Source organism: Esox lucius, chromosome 14 (genome assembly GCF_011004845.1).
Source record: "Esox lucius isolate fEsoLuc1 chromosome 14, fEsoLuc1.pri, whole genome shotgun sequence".
Classification (NCBI taxonomy): Eukaryota; Metazoa; Chordata; class Actinopteri; order Esociformes; family Esocidae; genus Esox; species Esox lucius.
In genome coordinates this window covers 15510006-15534076 of record NC_047582.1, presented here as the reverse complement: position 1 = coordinate 15534076, position 24071 = coordinate 15510006, and the positions used below count along the sequence as shown (strand labels likewise).

Genomic DNA, 24071 nt, shown 5'->3' with positions numbered 1-24071 from the left:
AGAGAGAGAAGTAAAGACAGAACGGTGCTAGAGAGAGAAGTAAAGACAGAACGGTGCTAGAGAGAGAAGTAAAGACAGAACGGTGCTAGAGAGAGAAGTAAAGACAGAACCGTGCTAGAGAGAGAAATAAAGACAGAACCGTGCTAGAGAGAGAAATAAAGACAGAACCGTGCTAGAGAGAGAAGTAAAGACAGAACGGTGCTAGAGAGAGAAATAAAGACAGAACGGTGCTAGAGAGAGAATTAAAGACAGAACGGTGCTAGAGAGAGAAGTAATGACAGAACGGTGCTAGAGAGAGAAGTAAAGACAGAACGGTGCTAGAGAGAAGGGCCTTGCTGCAGCTGGGACTCTCAAGCCTGAGGCTCTGTGAGGCCTGTGGGCGGGGCATAGACATTGGGGATCTTTTATGTGGCGTAATGATTTCAACATGTGCTCACTGCAATAATTAAGTCATTATAAGATTGTGATCTCCTGCAGACAAATAATCATGTTTATTTGTGTTTATTAACCAGTACATTGGCTTTATACCAAGACATTCCTCCGTCTAGGAGTGTGAACCAGCAATGAAAGTAATCCAAAATAAACACTTTAATGAGCTTGCTTATTGCACCCATTTTTATGTTTCTGTGGACCTCAAATACCTCAGGTGGCATTAAAAATCAAACCTGTTTTGAAAACCTCTGTAATGAACACGACAATTACTGAGCATTTTACGTGTTCCAAAGATATCGCCAGATGTCAAAATCAATATAGGATGTAATATTTGGTTAATGGTCCTGGTTCTCAGGATCATTACAGGAATGGGATCTCAGACAGTGTAAGAATGTACATACATTTGATATGTTTTTATTAACCAGTAGAGTAGCTTGATAAATACATTCCTATGCCTGGGATTGCAGACTTTTAATAACTTTAACTATTCCTTTAACTGATTAATAAAATCAGGCTTTTCCGATCATTAATGATTTTGATGTGTGTTCATAGGAATAATTACTTCATTATAAGATTGCAATCTGTGACGGAGGAAGATTTATAGAAAATCGAATTAACTATAAATCAAATGTATATAATCGGTGAATCTATGTAGTTAATCCTAGCCTGGTTGTGTCCCTGTTGCCCTTCCAAAATGTATCAAGTCTTTTCTATGTGTTGGTTGCTCATAACATCATAACATCTCATAACATCTGAAAACCGTGAAAGAGTCAATGAAATCGCTAGCAAAAGGTGTGGGAGTCAATGGCAGTTATAAGTCCCACCCACAAGCTCCACAGTGCAAGAGAATAGAGAGAGATGAACAGGGTTTAAAGAGAGATGAACAGGGTTTAAAGAGAGAGATGAACAGGGTTTAAAGAGAGATGAACAGGGTTTAAAGAGAGAGATGAACAGGGTTTAAAGAGAGATGAACAGGGTTTAAAGAGAGAGATGAACAGGGTTTAAAGAGAGATGAACAGGGTTTAAAGAGAGATGAACAGGGTTTAAAGAGAGTTGAACAGGGTTTGAAGAGAGATGAACAGGGTTTAGAGAGAAAGGTAAAAGGTTTAAAGAGAGAGATGAACAGGGTTTAAAGAGAGAGATGAACAGGTTTTAAAGAGAAAGGTAAAAGGTTTAAAGAGAGAGATGAACAGGGTTTAAAGAGAGAGATGAACAGGGTGTAAAGAGAGATGAACAGGGTTTAAAGAGAGAGATGAACAGGGTTTAGAGAGAAAGGTAAAAGGTTTAAAGAGAGAGATGAACAGGGTTTAAAGAGAGAGATGAACAGGGTTTAAAGAGAAAGGTAAAAGGTTTAAAGAGAGAGATGAACAGGGTTTAAAGAGAGAGATGAACAGGGTTTAAAGAGAGAGATGAACAGGGTTTAAAGAGAGAGATGAACAGGGTTTAGAGAGAAAGGTAAAAGGTTTAAAGAGAGAGATGAACAGGGTTTAAAGAGAGAGATGAACAGGGTTTAAAGAGAAAGGTAAAAGGTTTAAAGAGAGAGATGAACAGGGTTTAAAGAGAGAGATGAACAGGGTGTAAAGAGAGATGAACAGGGTTTAAAGAGAGAGATGAAAAGGGTTTAAAGAGAGAGATGAACAGGATTTAAAGAGAGATATGAACAGGGTTTAGAGAGAAAGGTAAACGGTTTAAAGAGAGAGATGAACAGGGTTTAGAGAGAAAGATAAACAGGGTTTAAAAAGAGAGATGAACAGGGTTTAGAGAGAGAGATGAAAATGTTTTAAAGAGAGAGATAAACAGAGTTAGAGAGATGAACAGTGTTAGAGAGATGAACAGTGTTAGAGAGATGAACAGTGTTAGAGAGAGATGAACAGGGTTTAGAGAGAGATGAACAGGGTTTAAAGAGAGAGATGAACAGGTTTTAGAGAGAGATGAACAGGGTTTAGAGAGAGATGAACAGGGTTAGATATATGAACAGTGTTAGAGAGATGAACAGTGTTAGAGAGATGAACAGTGTTAGACAGATGAACAGGTTTTAAAGAGAGAGATGAACAGGGTTTAAAGAGATGAACAGTGTTAGAGAAATGAACACTGTTAGAGAGATGAACAGTGTTAGAGAGACGTGGGAGATGAGTGTGACTAATAGCATTGGGGAAAGCTGCTCAGTCAGCAGTATGCTCCTTGCCTGTCCACATGTCTCCTACAATAACCTGACTAATGCACATCTGATACAGCGGTAATAAAAAAATTGACTAAAATGGATTGATTGCATGAGTATTCAACCCTTGTGTTTAGGCAGGTTTAAACTGGTTTGCGTCAGACAGGTGTCCTTTAGCATTGTAACACTGCAGTAATTGATGTCAAAGTGTGACTTAATATTGACATTCCCTGAATGCCTCCTATCTGTTGATATTGTCCAGATGGGAGGGCCTCTCTAGGTGCTAAATCTCACCTCTCACCCCATTTGACCTAAAGTCAGTCTCTTTCCTGACAAGAAACACTGGACTCTACTCCTCTTTCACCATACAGTATGTCACATCTGCAGACACTTTGTCTTTGAGGGCTGAATCTATTTGAAGAAATAATGACCAAAATGACCAATATGCATTAATTTGGGAATGATTTTAATGCAGGAATCAGTCAAAAATATTTGTACATCAATATTATTAAGAGCACATGGTGTCACAATAACAGGCTGATGTTGTTAATCAGGTTGATTCACTAACCCAGGCAATGCCTTAGACAACACTGAAAAATGTATTTATGAAACAGGATGCATTGTGTGTCGTGTCTTATCACATAGGTCATTCGTTAATAAAATGACTTAGACTGGCTCGGGGTACAGCATCATTTGTGGGGTGACATGTTCACTGTTGCCTTCTTGGTGTCGTTGTTGGGCATAAAAAGTCGATGCAGCCCATATTTTGGCCGTAATGTTGTTTTAAGGATGAAGTGACGTCAGAAGTTTATACAGGTTGTATTGGAAGATTAGATCAGTTAGTCTACACACCCCTACATATGACTGTTCTCTAAGGGCTGATGTTAACAGCTGTTGTCTGTCAGTCTGAGAATGTGTCTGTTTCAATCCAGGATTCGCCTGTGCTACTAGCTGAAGCAAACAATCTGTTTTTGGAATAAAATAAAAATCAAAGGTTCAAATAAAAAAAATATGTCCAACATATAGTAGACAATATACTGGGTGATTATGTAATAATAAGTGGTGCTGTAATATAGTACAGTATGCTGAGTTGGTTAAGATATAATACAGATTAATGGGTGGTGTTATGACAAAATGCTGTGTAATGGGTAGTGTTATGATAGTATACAGTCCAATGGGTGGTGTTATGTTAGTATAGAGTCTAATGGGTGGTGTTATGATAGTATACAGTCCAATGGGTGGTGTTATGTTAGTATAGAGTCTAATGGGTGGTGTTATGATAGTGTACAGTCCAGTGGGTGGTGTTATGATAGTATACAGTCTAATGGGTGGTGTAATGATAAAAGGCAGTCTAATGGGTGGTGTTATGATAGTATAGATATAATGGGTGGTGTTATGATAGTATAGAGTCTAATGGGTGGTGTAATGATAGTATACAGTCTAATGGGTGGTGTAATGAAAAAAGGCAGTCTAATGGGTGGTGTTATGATAAAATACAGTCTAATGGGTGGTGTTATGATAGTATAGAGTCTAATGGGTGGTGTAATGATAAAATACAGTCTAATGGATGGTGTTATGATAGTATAGATATAATGGGTGGTGTTATGATAGTATACAGTCTAATGGGTGGTGTAATGATAGTATACAGTCTAATGGGTGGTGTTATGATAAAATACAGTCTAATGGATGGTGTTACGGTAGTATAGAGTCTAATGGGTGGTGTTATGATAAAATACAGTCTAATGTGTGGTGTTACGATAGTATAGAGTCTAATGGGTGGTGTAATGATAAAATACAGTCTAATGGATGGTGTTATGATAGTATAGATATAATGGGTGGTGTTATGATAGTATAGAGTCTAATGGGTGGTGTAATGATAAAATGCAGATTAATGGGTGGTGTTATGATAGTATAGAGTCTAATGGGTGGTGTAATGATAGTATACAGCCTAATGTGTGGTGTAATGATGATATACAGTCTAATGGGTGGTGTTACTATAATATGTCTGGTGTTGGGTGGTGTTATAATACAGTGTAGTATGTGGTGTTATGATAGTGTACAGTCCAATGGTTGGTGTTATGATAGTATACAGTCTAATGTGTGGTGTAATTATGATATACAGTCTAATGGGTGTTGCGATAATATGTCTGGTGTTGGGTGGTGTTACGATAGTATGTCTGGTGTTGGGTGGTGTTACAATACAGTGTAATAGGTGGCATAATGACAGAATACCATCGAAAGGATGGCGTTATAATATGAGACACATAACTTCCTTTCCATAAAAGGTGCCCTTGAACTGTTATATGCTGAAGTTACACTTGGGGGTTGAGCACAGTGGTGTAGCAACAGGATTTGATGTATTCCTTTGATGTGTGAGCAAAGTATGTGCTCAGACTTTGTTAAACATGCGATGCCAGTCTTAAGCAGGGGTCTCTAATGTCTCCTCTGTTCTTTGTTTTCTATGCTTGTGAATTTTACTGGTTATATACTGTACTAGGCCAAAATAAATTTCTTGAACATTCTTGGAGCTAGGAACATTCTAGGTGCAGATTTTCACTGTAGTAACTTGTGAATACAATGAATCTGATTGTAGGGTGAAAACCACTGAAATAAATGTAATTCTATTATACGTAGAGGTGCCAACTCTCAACTGCTCAACATTTCCACTTGTTGTTTGTCTGTGTGAGGGAGAACCAGCTCACAGTGGTCGGTCAGCACTCCTGCAGCACACAGAGAGAGAGAGACACATATCAGATCCATGGGGAATGTTACAGTTCGGAGCGCAGAGCTGTTTTGGATGTACGAATGGAAGGTCCAATACCACTCATTACATGTTATGGGCCATTACATTGGAGAATTTACTGGACCAGCAACACTTTACATGAAATGACACACCTGCTAGAGCTCCTTGTGCTGCAGAAACACACCTTTCTCTCTCTCTCTCTCTCTCTCTGTGTTTCTCTGATTAGAGTTTTAGTCATGACTGTCTCCTCCTAACTAGACTGGCTGTGTCATTTCCCCGTCTCATCTCATTTGAGTCTGTGTCCTCATAATAAACCATACTGATTATAATAGGGCATTGGCCAAACTTTTCAAAAGTGCTCTTCCTACACTAAGGGAGCTCTGAGCCATCTCACAAATGTTCCGAACAATTACAGACAGGCATTTCATTAGTGTTTGCGAGAGAACGTATTCATCGTCGAACAGACAGCAACTGAGACCCAGAGGGGGTAATAATGATCGTGTAGGGATTTTCCCCCAGCGAAGGTGGACTCCAGACAGCTTGGCCGGTCATGCCCCCCTTCTTGGGGGGTTGCCTGGAAGGTGGCGGGGTGGTGGGTTGTATTCTATTTCCAGACCCAGGACTGAGCTGTCTAATCCCCCTCCACCATCCCTGCAATGCCCTGGGCCAGGCCATGCCGTAGAGAGACTTCCAGCCCGTCGCGCCATGGAGAGCACTGTAACTGTGGGCAGATTGAGTTGCAGTTGGACTGAAAATAGACTGGCAGGGTGATAGTCTTTTCTGTCTGATAGCTATTGGGTTTGATAGAGACAATCTCAGACAAGGCGACCGGCTATTCAGTGCTAAAAGGGAGAACGATAGACATTGACCTTAAACTGAGGTAAGAACGTAGTAGTGTGCCTTTTTGGACTGCGTGTGCTGGTGTCTGTGGGTCTGTGTGCTTTCATATGTGCTGATAAACCACAGATGTGATCAAAGTTGCATGAGAAAATACGGCACTCATTCTGTCATCACCGACCCTTTTCTGATCGGCCAAATACACCAAGTCTGTTTAAATGAAGAAGTAGTGTGTAGTGTCATTTATAATGCTCCATAAACATAATATATAATATATGTGTATGTATAGAATGCTATGACAAAACGGTAGTTGCGCCCGTCATTTGAGCCTTGGTTGTAGGGCTGTTCTGTGTACGGTACTGTTAAATGAAATGGGTGGGTCTGTTCACATGTCAGTCTACATGTCTGTGGCCTTGAGCTTTGAGGAGCCCATGTGTCAGTGAGAAAGGAGATATGTTTGTCGTTGTGTATTGTTAATGTGTAAACATGTGCCGTGTACTAATATACACTGACAGCATTCTGGAAACACAGCTGAGGGGAGGTTAGAAAGGCCAGCGTCATGTTGTTTCCATAAATTTTTTCTTTCATCATTAAACCACATGTTTTCATTTTGTTCTTTCTCACCTTATAAACACTGCCTGTGCAATAAGCTATATTTAGTGGGAATAGTAATTTCTCTGTTAGGAGACTTGTCTCCGCAGCGTACAGGAACATTTGACATCATGGTTTTGAGCAAGTTGACTCTGACATGGGATCTAAAAATGTGTTTTTCCATTTGCTGTACTAATAGTTGGCTACGTAGCTGTAGCTAGTTTGGTCTCCATCCAGTCAGTGCAATTTAGCTAAAGCTTTTCACTCTTAGTAACTGCAGTGATGACCACATAGATGGTCTGATTACTGTCTGTTAGCTCTCCCTGCTAGGCTATACAGAGGAAAGGCTGGTTAGTTGAGTGCACTAGAGGAGACTTGTTCTGTCTTTTATGGGGTGCACTCTCTTTTGCTAATACAACACAGTCTCTTTATTCTGCTGTACTGTTAAATTTTGCATTTAAGGTATGCTAGCGCTGAACATGTCGAGGCCAAGGGGGGTTGTTAAGAGCATGAATTAAACTCCTGTAGTTGAGTGGTGCAAGATCTAACAGTGACGGGTTTTAGATGTGAAAACAGGCGGATAAGTGGAGGGAGGAAGCTTGCTAGGCTGCTACTGCTCAGCTGTAGTTAGCATTAAACCTCCCAATTAGCCCAGCTGTAGTAGCATTTAACATCCCAATTAGCCCAGCTGTAGTTAGCATTAAACCTCCCAGTTAGCCCGGTTGTAGTAGCATTTAACATCCCAATTAGCCCAGCTGTAGTTAGCATTAAACCTCCCAGTTAGCCCGGTTGTAGTTAGCATGAATCCTCCCAATTAGCCCGGCTGTAGTTAGCATTAAACCTCCCAATTAGCCCGGCTGTAGTTAGCATTAAACCTCCCAATTTGGCTGGCTGCTTGTACACACACCTAGCCATAGCATTTTTTGTTTAGGGTAGTGAGAACAGAACTCAGTTGTAAGCCATACAGCAAATAAAAACGGCTATAGCTGTATAGCCATTTCTGAACAATAGCTGCCATGAAGTAATCACACATCACCATAAACATGTATTAATCTCACTCAACATGTAACACTCTACAATGTAATTGTATATTTTTCATCAGAGTTGGTTCTTGCAACATTGCCATTTCAGCTGTGTAATGTGATGATGCGTGTCCGTGCGCGTGTGCGCGCGCGCTTGACACACTGAGTGTCGGTGTCAGCAGCATTGTGACCTGTCTGTGTGTGTGTTTGTCTGCGCTGATGTTCCAGCTGAACTCCCCGATGAACTCGGTCAGTAGCTCAGAGGACATCAAGCCCCCGCTGGGTCTCAACGGGGTGATGAAGGTGCCTGCCCAGCCCTCCCAGGGGTGCACGCCCCTCTCCCTCACCAAACACATCTGTGCCATCTGTGGGGACCGCTCCTCAGGTAGGTGCCCCGAAGATGACAAACACACATACACACGACTGAGGCGTCCATTCCATTCACGTGAGTCCACACAGACACACGTGTCACGCGCACTCTGTATCACACTGACGGTTTAGGACGTGGTTTGTCAAGGAAGGAAAGTGGTTGTGGTTTGTGCTGAGAGAGGAAGTGACTGTTACTCAACTTTCCCTGATAGCAGAGACCATGTGGTTAATGTCAGGGACAACTCTGCTCTAGATCTGGACAGCACATAACTTACACTAATAGGCAACATGTTCACCCCTCTTTCACCTTCTGTTGGCCAGACGGTATGTCGTCATGTTTCCTTTATTATCGCCCCAAAAAACTGAAGCTATGTCTGTCAGTCTGTGTGGTTGTTTATGTGTGTGTGTCTGTTTGTATGTGTGTGTGGGTGTGTGTTTGTCTGTCTTAAAGGCCTTTACAGAGAGAAACAGGGTGAAGGAGCGTTCTGTCTGTCCACAGGTAAACACTACGGAGTATACAGCTGTGAGGGCTGCAAGGGATTCTTCAAGAGGACGGTGCGGAAGGACCTGACATACACCTGCCGGGACAACAAAGACTGTCTGATCGACAAGCGCCAGAGGAACCGCTGCCAGTACTGCCGCTACCAGAAGTGTCTGGCCTGTGGCATGAAGAGAGAAGGTACAGCACATGACGTTGAGGATAAAGGCTTGCTTATCCTCTGTCGGTCTGGCTCTCTGTCTGTCTTTCTATGTTTCACCCCTCCGTCCTTCAGGCCAAATCCTGTCAGTTTGAATTGTTCGGATTTTCGTGGGGGCAACTTGAAGTGTGTCGAGGTCAGAGGTTGAGATGCCATCGTAGAATCACTGACTTCCTCACAGGCCCTAAAATTTCAGGACTCTGTCACTGGCAAGCTTTAAGTTGGGAATGTTTAAGTGATTGGTAGCATTCATAGGCAGACCTATTATTAACAGGAATTTGTGATTTTCCACAAGCGAGGGGTGATGTGTAGGAGAAGGGAGTGAGAGACAGGGGGAGAGAGAGTGAGAGGTAGGGAGCATGTGTATGTCTAAATGGAAGATAAGTAGCTTTAGCACCTCATAAGAGAGGAGGACGTTAGCACTCTTAGCACACTTGTTCACACTTCCTGTAAAGCAGAGTGAATGACACATTGGCTCTCTCCATCATAACAGCAGAACGGCCCATCATTCACTCACAGGAGATTTTGGTCCAGAAAACTATTTTAACTACCTTATTTTACTTTTCTTTAAAGACACACTGTGGGAAACCAGTTGTTCTGTAATCTGAAATATTTTGAGTACACTACAATCAGCTTTCTCTATTCTGGACGTTAACCACTACCCCAGGCAATGACAACAGAAAACTGCTCCTGGACCAGCATAAACAGAAAAGTATCCCTTAGCTTTGTGTACAGATGATCAGCCCCATTGAGCAGTGAGAATCAGCCACTGGGATAAGCACATTCAGAGCTTTTATTTCCCGGGCCAATTTGTCTTGACCGCAACGTGCACCACCCCTTCCCCCATTCACTCTTATTTATATGATCATGGGGCTGAACCTCCGTTCAAGGATATTATCATTTACTGCCTTTCACCTCACTCTGCGCTGCCGCTACCCCGAGGCTGAGGGAGAACAAGGCAGCGGTGGTCTAAAAGGCTGAGCGAATCCGCAGGAAAAAAAATGGATTAAATGAATTTATGCTCTCCCAGTCAGGGAAAGGAGGAAAATAAAGCTAACATGATTTCAGCCCTCCTCACCTCTCTCTGACTCCAGCACAACTATTCTACCCCTGGGCCGACCCCTACCGTCAGACAGCGGTTCCTCTAAAACGGGGCCCCTCGTCCCCCTTCCTCCTCGTCTCCCTGTTCTCCCCTTCCCCGAACCCCTAGGATAAAGCACTTAAAAAAGAAGTAGCGAAAAGGAAGAATAGAGAGAATCATTTGCGTGGGTCTGTGTTTATGTGTGGATGTGTGTGGAGGAGACTTTATGTTTATTGGGGAATCTAGAAGGGGGCGTAGATAGGGAGAAACCCCAAAGGCAGCACGTAGCAACCTCCTCCCGTTATAGTCTTCTCTGGACACGCAGACACGCATACAAACACACGAACACACACGCACATTAAAAACGCACGCACACACATTGCCTTTCTCCAAGAACCTCTGAGGGTGAAGGTGCGGTTTTGACTGCCCCGGCCACGTTGAGCCTCGTTGTCTGCTCAGCACACAAACCACTTCCTGTGTCTCCCCGCCAAGCCAGGCACACAGCAGATCCAACAAGGCCCTGCTTTACCCTGAGACTTTGTGAGTCTGCTATTTACTGTATAGAATAAAACAACATTATATTAGACAAAAGTCCCCATTGGTGTGCGGGTGGGTGTGTATTCCAGTCTGTCTTTCCTGGTGTCCGTGGTCAAGAGGAGGACTACATTCTGAATGTGTCTGCATATGATGGCCATGAAAGGAGCTTATTGTTATTGTGCTTCACATAGGGAGCCAGCTGTGTGACATTAGACTCCACACGAGAGGCTCCAGATATGTTATGTATACACTGTAGACTATGTGGTGTCACATCTCTTCATGTCTCCTGGTATTGTGGGGACTCCCGTCTTCTGGTGTTTACTTCTGTATCCATGTCAGGGCATGAAATGTAATGAAATGCACACTATGACCATATATGTACAAACAACACAACCTGGGTGCACATAGTCTCACAGAGGCACTCACAGACACAGACACACACGGTCAATCACAGACACACACGGTCAATCACAGACACACACGGTCAATCACAGACACAGATCGGCAGACGCACTAGACAACACCTCAGCAGCAGTAGTGACCGGAACCAGTTTTGTTACACGCAGCCGTCCAGGAGGAGCGCCAGCGGGCCAAAGAACGCAATGAGAACGAGGTGGAGTCCACCAGCAGTGTCAACGAAGACATGCCCGTGGAGAAGATCCTGGAGGCGGAGCTCGCCGTGGAGCCCAAGACCGAGACCTACATCGAGACCAATCTGGGCGTGCCGTCCAACTCGGTGAGTCACTGTAATGTACCATACCCTGTACTCTGTCCTGAGCCGTACACACATGTACAAACAAACCAGCACACACATCCCAAAATGTGCACAAAGTACAGACCCGCACGTACATTGGCCCTTTCTGTCATGAAACCGGTTCCGCTATGTCTCCGTCTGTAACCTCTGTCTTTGCACTAATTGACATTAATAACATGTAATCAGGCTTATCACGGCAACTTGCCACACAATTAGAGTTCAACTATGCTGCAATCTGATCGCCTACATTATTCTCTCTGCGCACCCACGTCTCGCTCGATTAGCCAGCATGAGGAAAAGGAATGAACAGACTTTCAGAACATCTCCGACGAGCCCTTCTCTGACAGGATTACACTGCGGCGAACGAGGAGGAGATGTTGCAGCTGACATCCTCTCAGGTCGGGAGTTACACGGGGTTCATCGGCGTGCTGCCGGCAACGTAGCTGCGCCTGTTCCTCCCGGCGTCGGCGTTCTGTGCTGTACGCTCCTTGTGCGTCACGTGACTTAGCGTGCACTAGTCCACTGATGCGTCCTGCTTAGCGACATGCCACACAGCCGCCCGCCTCAGCGACGGGACGCTCTGCCCGCTTCTCCTCTGTAGACTTTCTGGGGATCACACTGCAGTCAGACCGTTCCTCACAGCAGCCACTGACCTCTGGGTCGCTCCGGAATCAATGCTGGAAGTACAGGCACAGAGCAGCTGTGGGGGAGGGGGAAAGGATGAAGGCTCGGTGGGAGGGAGGGAGGGAGGGAGGGAGGGAGGGAGGGGGGGGGTGGGCATCTTCTGGGGCTTGTCTGCTCTGGGGGAGATGTCCTGTGATGTGAAGGTAGAGCTCTGAAAGCTGCTATGTGAGTAAATGGGAGCTATTTTGGGGCAGATGGAAACGTATGTGATGAGCGTTGACATTAAGAAGGAGAGAGGGGGGGAGAGGAAAGTGGAGAGGGGGGCCACTGGGGCGTGACTGGCAGCTCTTTGGCACATTAAAGCACTCTGTGTGTGTGTGTGTGTGTGTGTGTGTGTGTGTGTGTGTGGGCTGTGCCTGGCCATGGCAACTCTTCTCGGAGGCAGAAACTTATAGAGGAATGTATATTTTTCTGTCACTTGGCTTCCGGTTAATGTCTTAATGAAGGTTTTTCTGGACTCCTTCTTTCATCTCGCCACGATTCAAGGCAATAAATAAAACATGTAAATGCCCTGGCTATAGACAACTGCTGAGGGACCCATCGCTTCTAGCTGCACTGACATTTCAACGGAGGCTGGAAACAATGTGAAAGTTGATTAAAGACTGGTGAAGAGGCTAGGTGTGCCATCAGCAGCCAGTCCCGGTGTTTAGGACCCCCTCAGGACCACCCCATGGGGGGACACTCTGTGGGAGCCAGGGCAGCATGTGTTAATGACTCCCTGTTCCAGGGCCACTGAGTACACATAAATTGTCCCAGCCACTGTCTAATGGCCAGGGTTTGGCCAAGCTGAATAAAGTGTGTTTATCTCATGGTGACCTAGAACAGGAGTTAAACAGGCGTTAGTAACATGCCTCCAGTCAGACTAGCCAGAGCCTTCTCTTCAAGGAGGGAGGGGCTGGAGGGGGCCAACACGCTATCCCGCTGCCATGCTGGGGATTCTTTCCGTACTGCGTCTGTCTGTCTTCCCCTATCCCGCTCTGAATCGCTCCCTTTCTTTCAGTCTGTGTTATCCAACCTTGTGTGCTGCTTGAATCTGTCAACTTGTGTAATTCTCTCCCTCTCTCTGGCTCTGTTGTCAGTCAAAACAGAGAGGCATACTAATGTTATTCAGAGGACTTTTGGGTGATGTCTCTATATACTCCTTTTCAATTTTAGAGCCGTCACAAGGACTTCACTCCCAACTCACAATTTAGTAGGAATTTTGGATTATGGAATGGTCTATTGATTACCAATTTTTTCTTTGTTGTCACGCAACTGTAGTGCGGTTTAAGCAGATTATGAAAAATTAAAAAGCCAATCTCCCGTCTCTCCCCTCCACGAGTGATAAAAATTTCATAGGATGGTGTGCAAGCCAGGCATTTGTGTGAGAGGAGAGACTGGGATGGAATGGATATCTGCTGTGAATAATGCAGACCAAAGCCTTACATTCTGTCTTGAACCAAAAACACTCTTGTTTGCGTCAGGCGTTAAGATGAGTCCTCAAAGCAGCTCTCATGAGCCCAAACACTATCACTCCCTATTTTCCTCGTGGGACGGTTTCGTCGCCCTCCTCCCTCTCTCCTCCTGCTGCTCGATACTTTTTTCAGACAGCAATCAGCAGGACCACCGTCCTCCAGAGTGAAGGAATATAACAGTTTGTCTCCCGGGCAGCTAGAGCCACTGAAAGGTTACGGAGTTTTCTCTTGGCCTTTTCCATACTCGCAGCCAACACAAAACTCCCAGGTAATGTAACGGTCATTCTCCCAGGCCTCGGAAGACAATGTAGTCTCTTGGACAATGACTTCCCATAACATTCCCAGACTGGTGTCTCCTTACAGTAAGAGTGGAGAAGTAATGTGTGATCATAGAAGGAGAGTGCTGTCTATTCTCTCCTGTCATCTTCACATTGTATACAGCGAGAAACCAGGTCAATGTAAACATGGCTAAGAGAGCCATGCAACATTCATGAGCCTTCACCGTGTTTAACGAGAACTCTGGGAGTTGTATTCTTTCGAGGGGCCTCGGCAGAGACACAAAGTACAGCTCCTTTTGTTTTGCTTTGTTTGGGCTCCGACTGCCTTTGGAATGAATTAGCGGATTTGTTTATGTGTTTGGAGGATAAAAACTGTGAAAAACTGTCGCGCTGAGCTGTGCCGTCCAACAGCGTCTCCCACAGAGATCAGATGCTTAAATATTTATAAGATGCTTCTTTTTTTTTTTTCTCTGCCCAAACAAAAACTACTTTCAGTTTTAAAAACAGTGTCGGCTTTGTGTCTGGTTAACTGTTTCATACTGTTTCATATTTCAAGTGGTCGTCTCTGATCCTCTGTAGTCAGTGAGAGTTTGAGACTATAGGGAGGGAGGATGAGTGGGGGAGGGAGAGTGGGGGAGGTAGAGTGGGTAGTCTTAGGTCTGATCTTCAGAAGTAGAGGAAAGAAGAGGAGGTGGAATGAGTTTCCCTCATCTTTCACTAATCTTCTCCAGAGAGCTGCAGTTGATGTTGGAATCCTCTGAGCTTTCAGGATCGATCTGTGGGATTTGGGGTGAGAGAGAGAAGTTGGGGAAAAGTTTACCAGGTTTTTGTTATTGTAGAATTGGCTCAGGCATACTGAGACTATGAAGTTAAATATTTTACTATTCATCTCCAGTAACACTCTCCTCTCCACCAGCCAACCCTGAGTTACTGTAAGTCTTTGTTATTGATGAGTTGGTGGGTGAACATAGTTTCTTAACTCAGGAATGGTGTATACCAGTGAAGTGGCAGTCCTCCTATCTGTCCGAGTCTTTAGTTTGATGTCTCCTAAAAATGTCTCCTAAAAACCCTTCTTTGCCCTTGTTCAATCACATTTCCATTCAACATACAATCACATTACCTTTCTGCGTACCCACACTTGATTTTCTTTTCAACCTGTGAAGCTAGCTCTTTATCCTGGATAATATACTGTGAATTCTGACCTTTTTATCCAGACTTTGTCTGCCAAGTGAGCAAAAATGCTCAGTCCATTGACACAAGCTTTAGTTTTTATGAAAGTATTTTTGTTTCTTACCCACTCACTCGTGAAATAAACTGACACTTGAATGTCCAAACACTTGTTCCTTGACTGTATGTCAGTTTGAGCTCTTTTTGCTCTCTGTCTGAACACTCCAAATGGCCTTCTGTGGGTGAAAGTGTCCTGAAGGATCTGCTTGCTTAGAAAAAGTCATTTTTTACTGCAGCTTCTCAGCGGGTATTTCCTCCTCAGGCTGGGACAGAATCACTGTTTGTTTTGCCTTCCTGCTTTTTTGAGGGGATCATTCACAGACTTGGTGTATGTACCTGTGTGTGTGTGTGTGTGTAAAGGGGGTCTTAGCTCACAGCATGCCTGTGCTCCTCTATGACAGGGTAGTTCACTTCTTTGACTGGACAGTTTTATCTACTGAAGAGGACAGCTCCACATGACGCTCAGCTGCCACAGCGAAAACACGCATGAAGACACGCACACGCACTCACACACGCATGCACGCACGCAAGCGCACACACACACACACACTTAGCAAGCACACATGTACATATAGAGTGCGTGCGCCGGGATACACATCTTCACACGCGTACCTCAGGGTTACTTTGCTGACTGGATTTGTGATGGTGACGACCAGCCTTCCCATGTGTCTTTCAACAGCCCAACGACCCTGTGACTAACATCTGCCAAGCAGCCGACAAGCAGCTCTTTACGCTGGTGGAGTGGGCCAAGAGGATCCCTCACTTCTCTGAGCTGCCCCTGGATGACCAGGTCATCCTCCTCCGAGCAGGTCAGTCTGTCCCGACCTGGTCATGTAAGACCACATCAGCAACCCCCCATAGGCTGGTCACTGCGGCATTATGGGTTTTGTAGGCTGTTTGCCTGAAGTCAAGCACAGCAGATCTCAAAACATGACTGATTTAAAAATGATTTATATGTGCTGTCATTTTTGGTCAGGGTCTTTTCCCAGTACGTTGAGAATTTCTTGCTATTCCAAAATTAAACAGTTTACCGAAATCACCCAAAGGAAGCCTATTCCTCACTCCCTCTAACCATCTCTTCCTAACCCTGTCATTCTTTCGATTACCCATAGCGATGGAGAGAGAGTTAGACCTTCTTAGAGAAAGAGCTGTACTGGAGCTAGCTGAGAGGGTCTGCTCTTCTCAGCGTTCAGCTAAGGTCTTCTATAAATAACCATTTTAGTTCTGCTGACTCACAGATGAAAGCATCCCAGCCCCTCTCATTCTCAACTCAACTCTGGGGAAAAGCGCAGAGTGTTGCTAGGCAGAACAGTTAAAGGAGCCATGTCACTCAAATGGCACAGAGCTCTCTGTGTTGTAGCCTTGCTTGGCATGTCGAATGTGTTGCATTCATTGAAATGGCAGGCACAGTTTACCCTGTTAAATGCTTGTCTCTATGGACAGCATGTCGGAGATGGGCTACTAATATCCCAGAGCCTATGCATAAAAGTGCTTTCCGGTTTGACTATTCAGACTAGATTGATACGTTGGCATTCCCTTCCCTTGTTGTCAACTCAGTGCAGTTTGAATGCTGAATGTGACTGCAACTTTGTAGAAGGTTAACACTCTTTAGCTCCCTCCTCTCTTTTCCCTCAGGCTGGAACGAGCTCCTCATCGCGTCCTTTTCGCACCGTTCGATAGCAGTGAAAGATGGGATCCTTCTGGCTACAGGGCTTCATGTTCATCGTAACAGCGCCCACAGTGCTGGAGTGGGAGCCATCTTTGACAGGTACTCATAACATAAGAGGTTTCTTGATTGCCATGCGATTCTTACTTCTTCACCGCTAAAGGTTCGAAAAACCTAGACGTTGCCATGTAGCAGTGGAATGACTCACAACAGAGGGCCCCGTCTCGCTCGGACAGAATACAAAAGAGCAGCAATGCGTGTGTTCCTGATCTAAATCACACTCTTTCGACTGCGGTCCCATGAAGGGGTGTAACTATTCCCAAGCAGAGTTTGCCTTGATGTCTATTAATCATGTTTGAACACCGTCTTGGCGTCGTTCATTTCCCAAAGCTGAATTTCTATAGACGGATGAATGCCGAGGAATTACGCTTTCTCTGTGTACCCAGAAGACCTTGATAAGGCTGGGATCAGTCCGCAGTCTTGTGAGCGTATGCTGAGTTGCCTACTGAAGTGTTCTTTTGAGGGCAACAGCTTGTGCTCTCTCCATCTCATTTGCTCATCTCCCTCTTGCTTTCGCCCCCTCCCACCTTTTTTCCTCCCTCCCTCCCTCCCCCTCACTCACTTCCCCTCTATCCCCAGCTGAGAGTCTCTGCTCAGTGATTAACACACCGCAGATTCACTCCTTCCAAAGGACATTACATCTCTGCATTAACTGGGGGAGCATTAAGATGCAGAGCACTGATAATGTAGCTCTATCTGCTCCTCTCCAACGTACAAATGAAGAGGGTGGTTAACTTAAACACTCAAGTGTCTTTTTTTCTTTTTTTTTTCTACCCATCATTGTTCCTACAGGCAAATTGAATTAGAATGAGTTAAGAGCTGTAATTGACTTTCGTCTCAAAGAGAGAGAGAGACATGGAGAGATGGGAAGAGAGAGAACAGGATTGTCAAAGAGGGGAGAGGAGTTTGAAAAGTGTCACGCTCCCGAACCAAAACGCAGCCCGAACCTAGTGATCTCACAAGCTGGGCAGTGGGAGCCTCAGTGTTTCTTGTTACAGTGTGTTATTGTGTTTGCGCTACATCGTCCATGGATTTCATATCCATGTCCTTAACAGCTTCAATTAGGTGGTGTAGGCAAGGCTGAACAATTTTCCACTGATTGAATCCCCTGTGCATCAGAGCCCAGAGGTTGTGTTGAGAATTGATATTTGTTTTAGTTCACATTAAGTTTGACCTGTGGATAAGGAAGGTTTTAATGATATGAAGCCTACAGAGAAGTGTTGCAGACTGGAGGTCAGATGTCTAATAGTCTGACTGTCTTCATCTCTCTGTCCAGAGTGCTCACAGAACTGGTGTCCAAGATGAGAGACATGCAGATGGACAAGACAGAGCTGGGCTGCCTTCGAGCCATCGTCCTCTTTAACCCAGGTATTACGCACGCTCCCTTTTAAATAATTTCTGTCCAGGTATGAGCTTGATACTCATACTCAGAAGTAGAAAGAAATCCAACCTATAATTGCTGTAAAGACTTTCACAGAAAAAGAAAAAAAAAGTTTCTTGGCCTAGAGTGGTCCACCAGTGTAAGCTCCATGCATGTACTGCTGCGTCAAGGCTTCCAGTCCAAACTGCTTCTCCTTCAGAGGGATCTTTCCTATGTCTTTCACCACTTTCCTGTCAAATAAAGCATAACTGAAAATATATCTTAAAAAAATAGATTTTGCATTTAGTACTTTGTGCAACCTCCTTTTGCCAAGCTAACTACTTTAAGTCGTCTCCCGTAATGTTTGATGAATTGGGGGTACACACAACGGACCTGAGAACACTTCTCTCCAGATCCTACAGAGTACTAGGTCCTCACATGTGGACTGTCCTCTTCACCATACCTCACAGGTTTTAAATGGGCTTTAGTTCAGGCCATTTGGATGGCCATTGTAAAAGCTTTATTGTGTGGTCAGTGGCACATTTTTGTGTCGGTTTGGAGAAATGCTTTGGGGTGTTGTCCTCCAGGAAGATCCAACGACGACCCAGTTCTGGCTTTCTGGCAGATGTAGACAGATGTTGTTCGAATATCTCCTGGTACTTGACAGAGTGATGGCATGTATCCTAACCAGGTTCCCAGGGCCTTTGGTAGAAAAACAGCCGCACAGCATCAAACATCCACCACCATACTTCACTGTGTGGAATTGGTTGTTTTCTGCATGACCATCCCTCTGTTTAAACCAAACCCAACTGTTGTGTTTGTTGGCCAAGAAACAATATTTACCTGAACATGTAACGTGATTCCAATCTAAGTTACAATGACATTTTGCAAACTCCTGGTGATGTTTGTCTTGATGAGAGTAGAGCCTTTTGAACCATTTTATTTGACCCTTATTTTACCAGTTGCGCAGACCAAGAGAACATTCTCATTTACTGCAACAACCTTGATGACTGCATGTCTAACAAACTGCAATTAGGGTTTGCTGCCTTCTGCACAGGGTCAGAAGTACATTTTTCACATTGCCACCTTTCAGTTACTGGTCAGACGCTGTAACTGCTGGATAACTGCTGCTTTAATACATCTGTTCATGCTCCTTTGACCTCCCGAACAATGTGAACAGGTCTGATCTGATCTACACACACCACCATCTCCCAACCAAACCCTTCTCTGCCTAGTTTCTCCTGCCCACTTACGTGGCATTTCAGTTATGTGGCCCCTAACATTCTGCCCGCATTGCCCCTGTAGCCTGGTGCTGGTTGTCTGCTAGCCCCCTCTGGGTCTGCTAGCCCTCTGCTAGCTCTACGGTGCAGGCCAGGGTTAACTTCATTACCATGCTGACTGCCTGCACTAGCCCTGCCCAGCTGGCACCAGACGCGCTCCTGTCTTTAATGAGTCTGTGCTATGGCCCCAGAGACAAAGGGCAGTGTGGGAGCGTGCCACAGGCCCACAGGGGCTCCATCGGGCCTCATTCTCCCAGGACAGACTGCTCCTCTGTACTCCCAGTCACTTTGCCGCGGCCCTGGCTCTGGAACACATCACAGCCTACTTTTCCTTAATTAGGAGCAGCTCACAGAGATGGCCAAACAGGGGGAATGCTGGGATTTAGAGGGGCTCAGTCCTTTCCCACACTGAGGAGAGTTTTGAAGTATTCAGGCTTTATAGTAAATAATAAACAATACTACGCTTGCTCAGTGGAAATCAGACTCCAAAATGTATTGCAATAAAAAAGATGAAAAGAGAGAGCTGTAATTTCTTCATGTTATTGTGATGGGGGTATGGGAAAAGACAAACACAACTTTTGTAGGTACAATATATACACTCCCCACCAGAATAATTGGCACCATTGGTAAAGATGAATGATAATGGCATTGTCAATGAATGAAGCTGTCATTGTTATTTATCAGCTCATTCTTACACTGAAAAAATGAGAGAAACCATTTTCGAAGTACATTTTTTTCCCCATGCATTGTCAGCAGGAGAGTTGGTAAAGAAAATATTGAGTATCAAAGTTGGTTGAATCTTTGGGTCACCAAGTCTTCAAATCCACAATTAAATGTCACCTCTGTGTCAGTGCTGTGAAGCGTTTTATGGAAGGAAATGACTGCTGCATGATGCCTCGGAATGTAGGGATACACCAGCTCTATTTAACGTGTGTTGTCTCATCTAGCCTGTGTTAAGGAGAGAATCACCCCGTATATGTAAAAGAGACACAGGCCGGTAGAACAGCTCCCGTAATTTGATCTAATTAGCGCTAAAGCCTTCTGATGGGAGCACACCGGTCTGTGGCCTAGGGGCAGCCATCCTGCCACTGTGGTTTAACAGCATGTAAAATACACAGACACAATGGCATGTTACATAACCCACAATACACACCTGAATGGACACGCGACGCTCATGTTGCTGCGGTGTTCGTAGATCCACATATTTACGCTCCCGGTTGCCTGACCCGCTTCTCTGTGTCTCTGCTCAGACTCTAAAGGCTTGTCGAACCCAGGCGAGGTGGAGGCCCTGAGGGAGAAGGTCTACGCGTCTCTGGAGGCCTACTGCAAACAGAAATACCCGGACCAGCCCGGCCGGTACGCCAACGCCCTCTATCTCTCTGCCGTTCTGTTGAACTGTGCTGCCGTGTAATGTGATTAGTTGGACGTTGTGCTTGTGTGGGTGGTGTTTTCAGCATGATGAGAATGTCTTACTCTCGGTTAGTGTTCTTTATTGGATTTACGGTATGACAGGAAGTTGCATTAAGTGACGGGCAAGCCCTTAGTGACCGACTGGACATGGACATGTAACACACTTTCCCGACTGTCACCTTAAATCTTTTTTTGTTTTGTTTTTGTTTGTGTCTTAGGTTTGCCAAGCTGTTGCTACGGTTGCCAGCCCTGCGCTCAATTGGTCTGAAGTGTCTGGAGCACCTGTTCTTTTTCAAGCTCATCGGGGACACACCCATCGACACCTTCCTAATGGAGATGCTAGAGGCGCCACACCAAATGACATAACTGCAGGCGGGGTGTCACCGCGTTCCCCTCGCCCCCTTCGCCCTCAACCATCCTGGACACTGAGAGTGGTCCTGCGAAACACTCCCCCCTCGAGAGACCGATTATGTGACATCATTGAATCTAGAGTAGCCAGGCTTGGGGTGAAGAGCACCCCCGTTTCCTCTTTGATGTGTTTCAAAAACACGTTCAATGTCTGTGGGTCTGTTTTATACATTGTACAGATATATAAATATAAATATATATAAATATATATAAGAAAAACTCATGAGATGAATTGAGAGACAACGACGGACTGGAAACGTGAGGAGAAGAGGAGAAGATTATTAAGCCTTTGTTTTGTGAACTGAAACAGCAACGTAGAAGACCAGGCATGACACACAGATCTGTTTTTCGGGAGGTGTTTTTAAGCGTCGGTTTCATCACAGGAGGCTCTGCAGGCAGTTATTGGGATGACCGTGTGTGGGATCTGTCGGGTGGGTTCGGGCCAGCGTGGTCCGTACCTGACCCAGATTGGAACGGTCTCACGTTAACGACTAACTTGCGTTGGACTGGGCCGCCTGCAGAGGGGAGCAGCCAGACCCTGTCACATCTGGTCCTATGGGGTCAATCCGGTCTGGTTTGTTTCCTGGTGTACTGTATGTGTTTTGGGAGAGAAGGACTCAGAGACGCGACTTTGCGGATGAACGGCACACCACTCAGGTCTCCGAAACCCAAACTCGACCTCTTCACATCTCCTTATTCTATTAGCACTGTGTGAATATAAGAGAGGAAACACTGTGGCGCAACATCAGTCCAGTGTTTAGAGGCTCAGATAGCTTTAATGTGACAGAGTCTTACTGCAGCGTGGCCTCTCAGGACCAGAGTGGGGCGGGTGGGGGGTGGGGGGTTCATTTGGCTCGTCTGTCTGCACAGAGAATCTTCTCATGGGCACTACTCATGCTGTCCTGCTCTACTGACTAAGGAGCAGTATGTATCCAGATTCACCCTCAACAAAGTGCTACAGTATATGACAATTTGTATTGCTGTGTGCTCTGGAAGGTTGACACAGGAAGACAAGGACTCCCTCTACTAAATGTTTCCTTCCTGTTTACTGTCTGAGTTTAGGCAACCACAAAATGAAGATGACGACTGCTGATTTGACTGGACTTTGCAGTAGGGAAATACTGTCCACTGATCCGAACTAAGTGCTTTTCAACGTGATGCCATGCCTCTGTTATGTCATGTGTCCCTTAACTTCTGAGAACTATTGTTTCCCCTCTTCTGTGAATTACACCATGATCGACCTCCACACAGCAACCAAGCATGCTGTTCCTCACAGTGTAACCTAGCTTCGGAATGGCCTTTGACCTGTATAGGACATTACAACCACACACAGTATTGTTATGGTATTTGTAAAAAAAAAAAAAGAAAAGAAAAGAAAAAAAAAAGAAAGAAAGAAAAAGAGAAAACGATAACAAAATATCAATTTGCAATTACCTCTGTATTCATTGCTTTAACTCTCTACATGAACCCTGCAGAAAGCCCCAATGTGAAAAAGTAATGGGAGAAGTTCTTCAATTGTGAGATGTTCTTTCATTTCTCGGCACTTAACCTCAGTATTGTGGAGCCCATGCTCTTCCATTGCGAGCTGACTTCTGGGGCAGCCAGACCGGGCTGAGATCCATACTGTCCCGTCTGACTGGAGGATGTGGGCCGGGTGAAGAGACAAATTGTTTACTGCTCCACTGCCCAGCATCCCCTTACCCTCAGAGGGATCCACACCCTGCACTTCTGTGGACAATCTAATTTCAAGTCCAACTGAAATGTTAAATATGGAACGTTTTGTATAAACCTGCTATATGCCCATAACGCGCTTTTTTTCTTTCTATGCCGCAGCTGCTGCATAACTATGCATCAAGCGTTTTTCCAAAGATTGTCCGTTGTGCAGTTTTGTTCTTATTATAAATGGGTGGCTAAATCCTGTCCTGTATGACAGCAGATTGCATTCAGTTTTCATGTACTCTAGCAGAGCTTCAGGACTCAGTTTGGCAGCCAACATTGTGATTGCGGACTAGATAGAGGCAGAGAGAGGAATAGACTAGATCATTGGGTTTGAGATAGAAGGGCTTGACCAGCGAGGACAGGGAACTGGGTGGCTATGGGAGAGCTGTGACTTCCCCCTAGTGGAGGAGATGCAGCACTGCAACATTACTTGAATTTTGTACAAGTATTTAATCAGAAATGGCACTTTTTCATGACAATATCAATGTTCATTTTCCTCTTTGGTCAGACAAAACCTCAATGTTTTTGTTTGCAGAAAGATTGAATAAGTAGCAATAACATCAGCAGGTTTGATTGACACATCCATAACCTAAATCTACATTCTAAAAATATTTCTGTGGTTTATCCGGAGAACAAATACATTGGCTAACATTTTTATTTCAAATTAAGCACTATTAAAGGTAATTCTCTGGAAATTGCTTCATCTGGACACAAGCAGGTGAAATTGTTGGTACCCAACAAAAATGTCAGAAAAATAACAATATGCATTTGATTATTAATTTATTTACAAACAAGATTGTCCAACGTTTTAAATGTACCCCTAATACACACCTGCTATCATTTGTCTGTCTCTTTCTGAGTTTGAACAGGTTAATGTGATTTAATACCCCAGGATTATACTGTACGTACATAAAAGCCATATGCAGATGTGCAAGCTCACTCTCTCCTGCAGGAAATGGACAGAGAATGGTCCTCTGGACTGATACAGAAAATGATTGCTAGAATGAAACATGCTTTATATACCATGAAGCTCTATTTTGTCTATATGTATATGTGTATATATTTATAAATATCTATGAATCCATTCTGCAAGTGTTTCCAGTCAATTTTAGCAACAGGGAGAGAAGTATTTCAGTTGAAAATATTCTGAACCCGGCCAGATTCCAATTGCTTTTTGGTGGTTTTCAAATGTCATTTCAGTTGTTTTGCATTTAACCTGGCTTCTCTAAAAGCAAAAGTAAAAAAAAGTTATTCAACCAGCATAATACCAGCAGCTCAAAGCCCTAAGAGAAGGTTCACCACC

General features: G+C 44.5%; 1 protein-coding gene across 6 annotated transcripts in view; it reads left to right on the top strand.

The window, feature by feature from the left end:
• rxraa (retinoid X receptor, alpha a) overlaps window positions 1-22434 on the top strand; it is an 82105-nt gene extending 59671 nt beyond the window's left edge. For 3 of the 6 annotated variants that reach the window (XM_010893948.5, XM_010893947.5, XM_010893943.5), the window contains 8 exons: window positions 8003-8168; window positions 8652-8831; window positions 11020-11204; window positions 15545-15674; window positions 16501-16633; window positions 17868-17959; window positions 20482-20587; window positions 20860-22434. In XM_010893948.5, coding sequence (XP_010892250.1) covers window positions 8003-8168; window positions 8652-8831; window positions 11020-11204; window positions 15545-15674; window positions 16501-16633; window positions 17868-17959; window positions 20482-20587; window positions 20860-21007 — 1140 coding nt within the window. In that variant the 3' untranslated portion in view covers window positions 21008-22434. The remainder of the gene's footprint in view (window positions 1-8002; window positions 8169-8651; window positions 8832-11019; window positions 11205-15544; window positions 15675-16500; window positions 16634-17867; window positions 17960-20481; window positions 20588-20859) is intronic. The other 3 variants (XM_010893946.4, XM_010893944.4, XM_010893945.4) reach the window with 3 other exon arrangements.
• Window positions 22435-24071: the final 1637 nt, after the last annotated feature.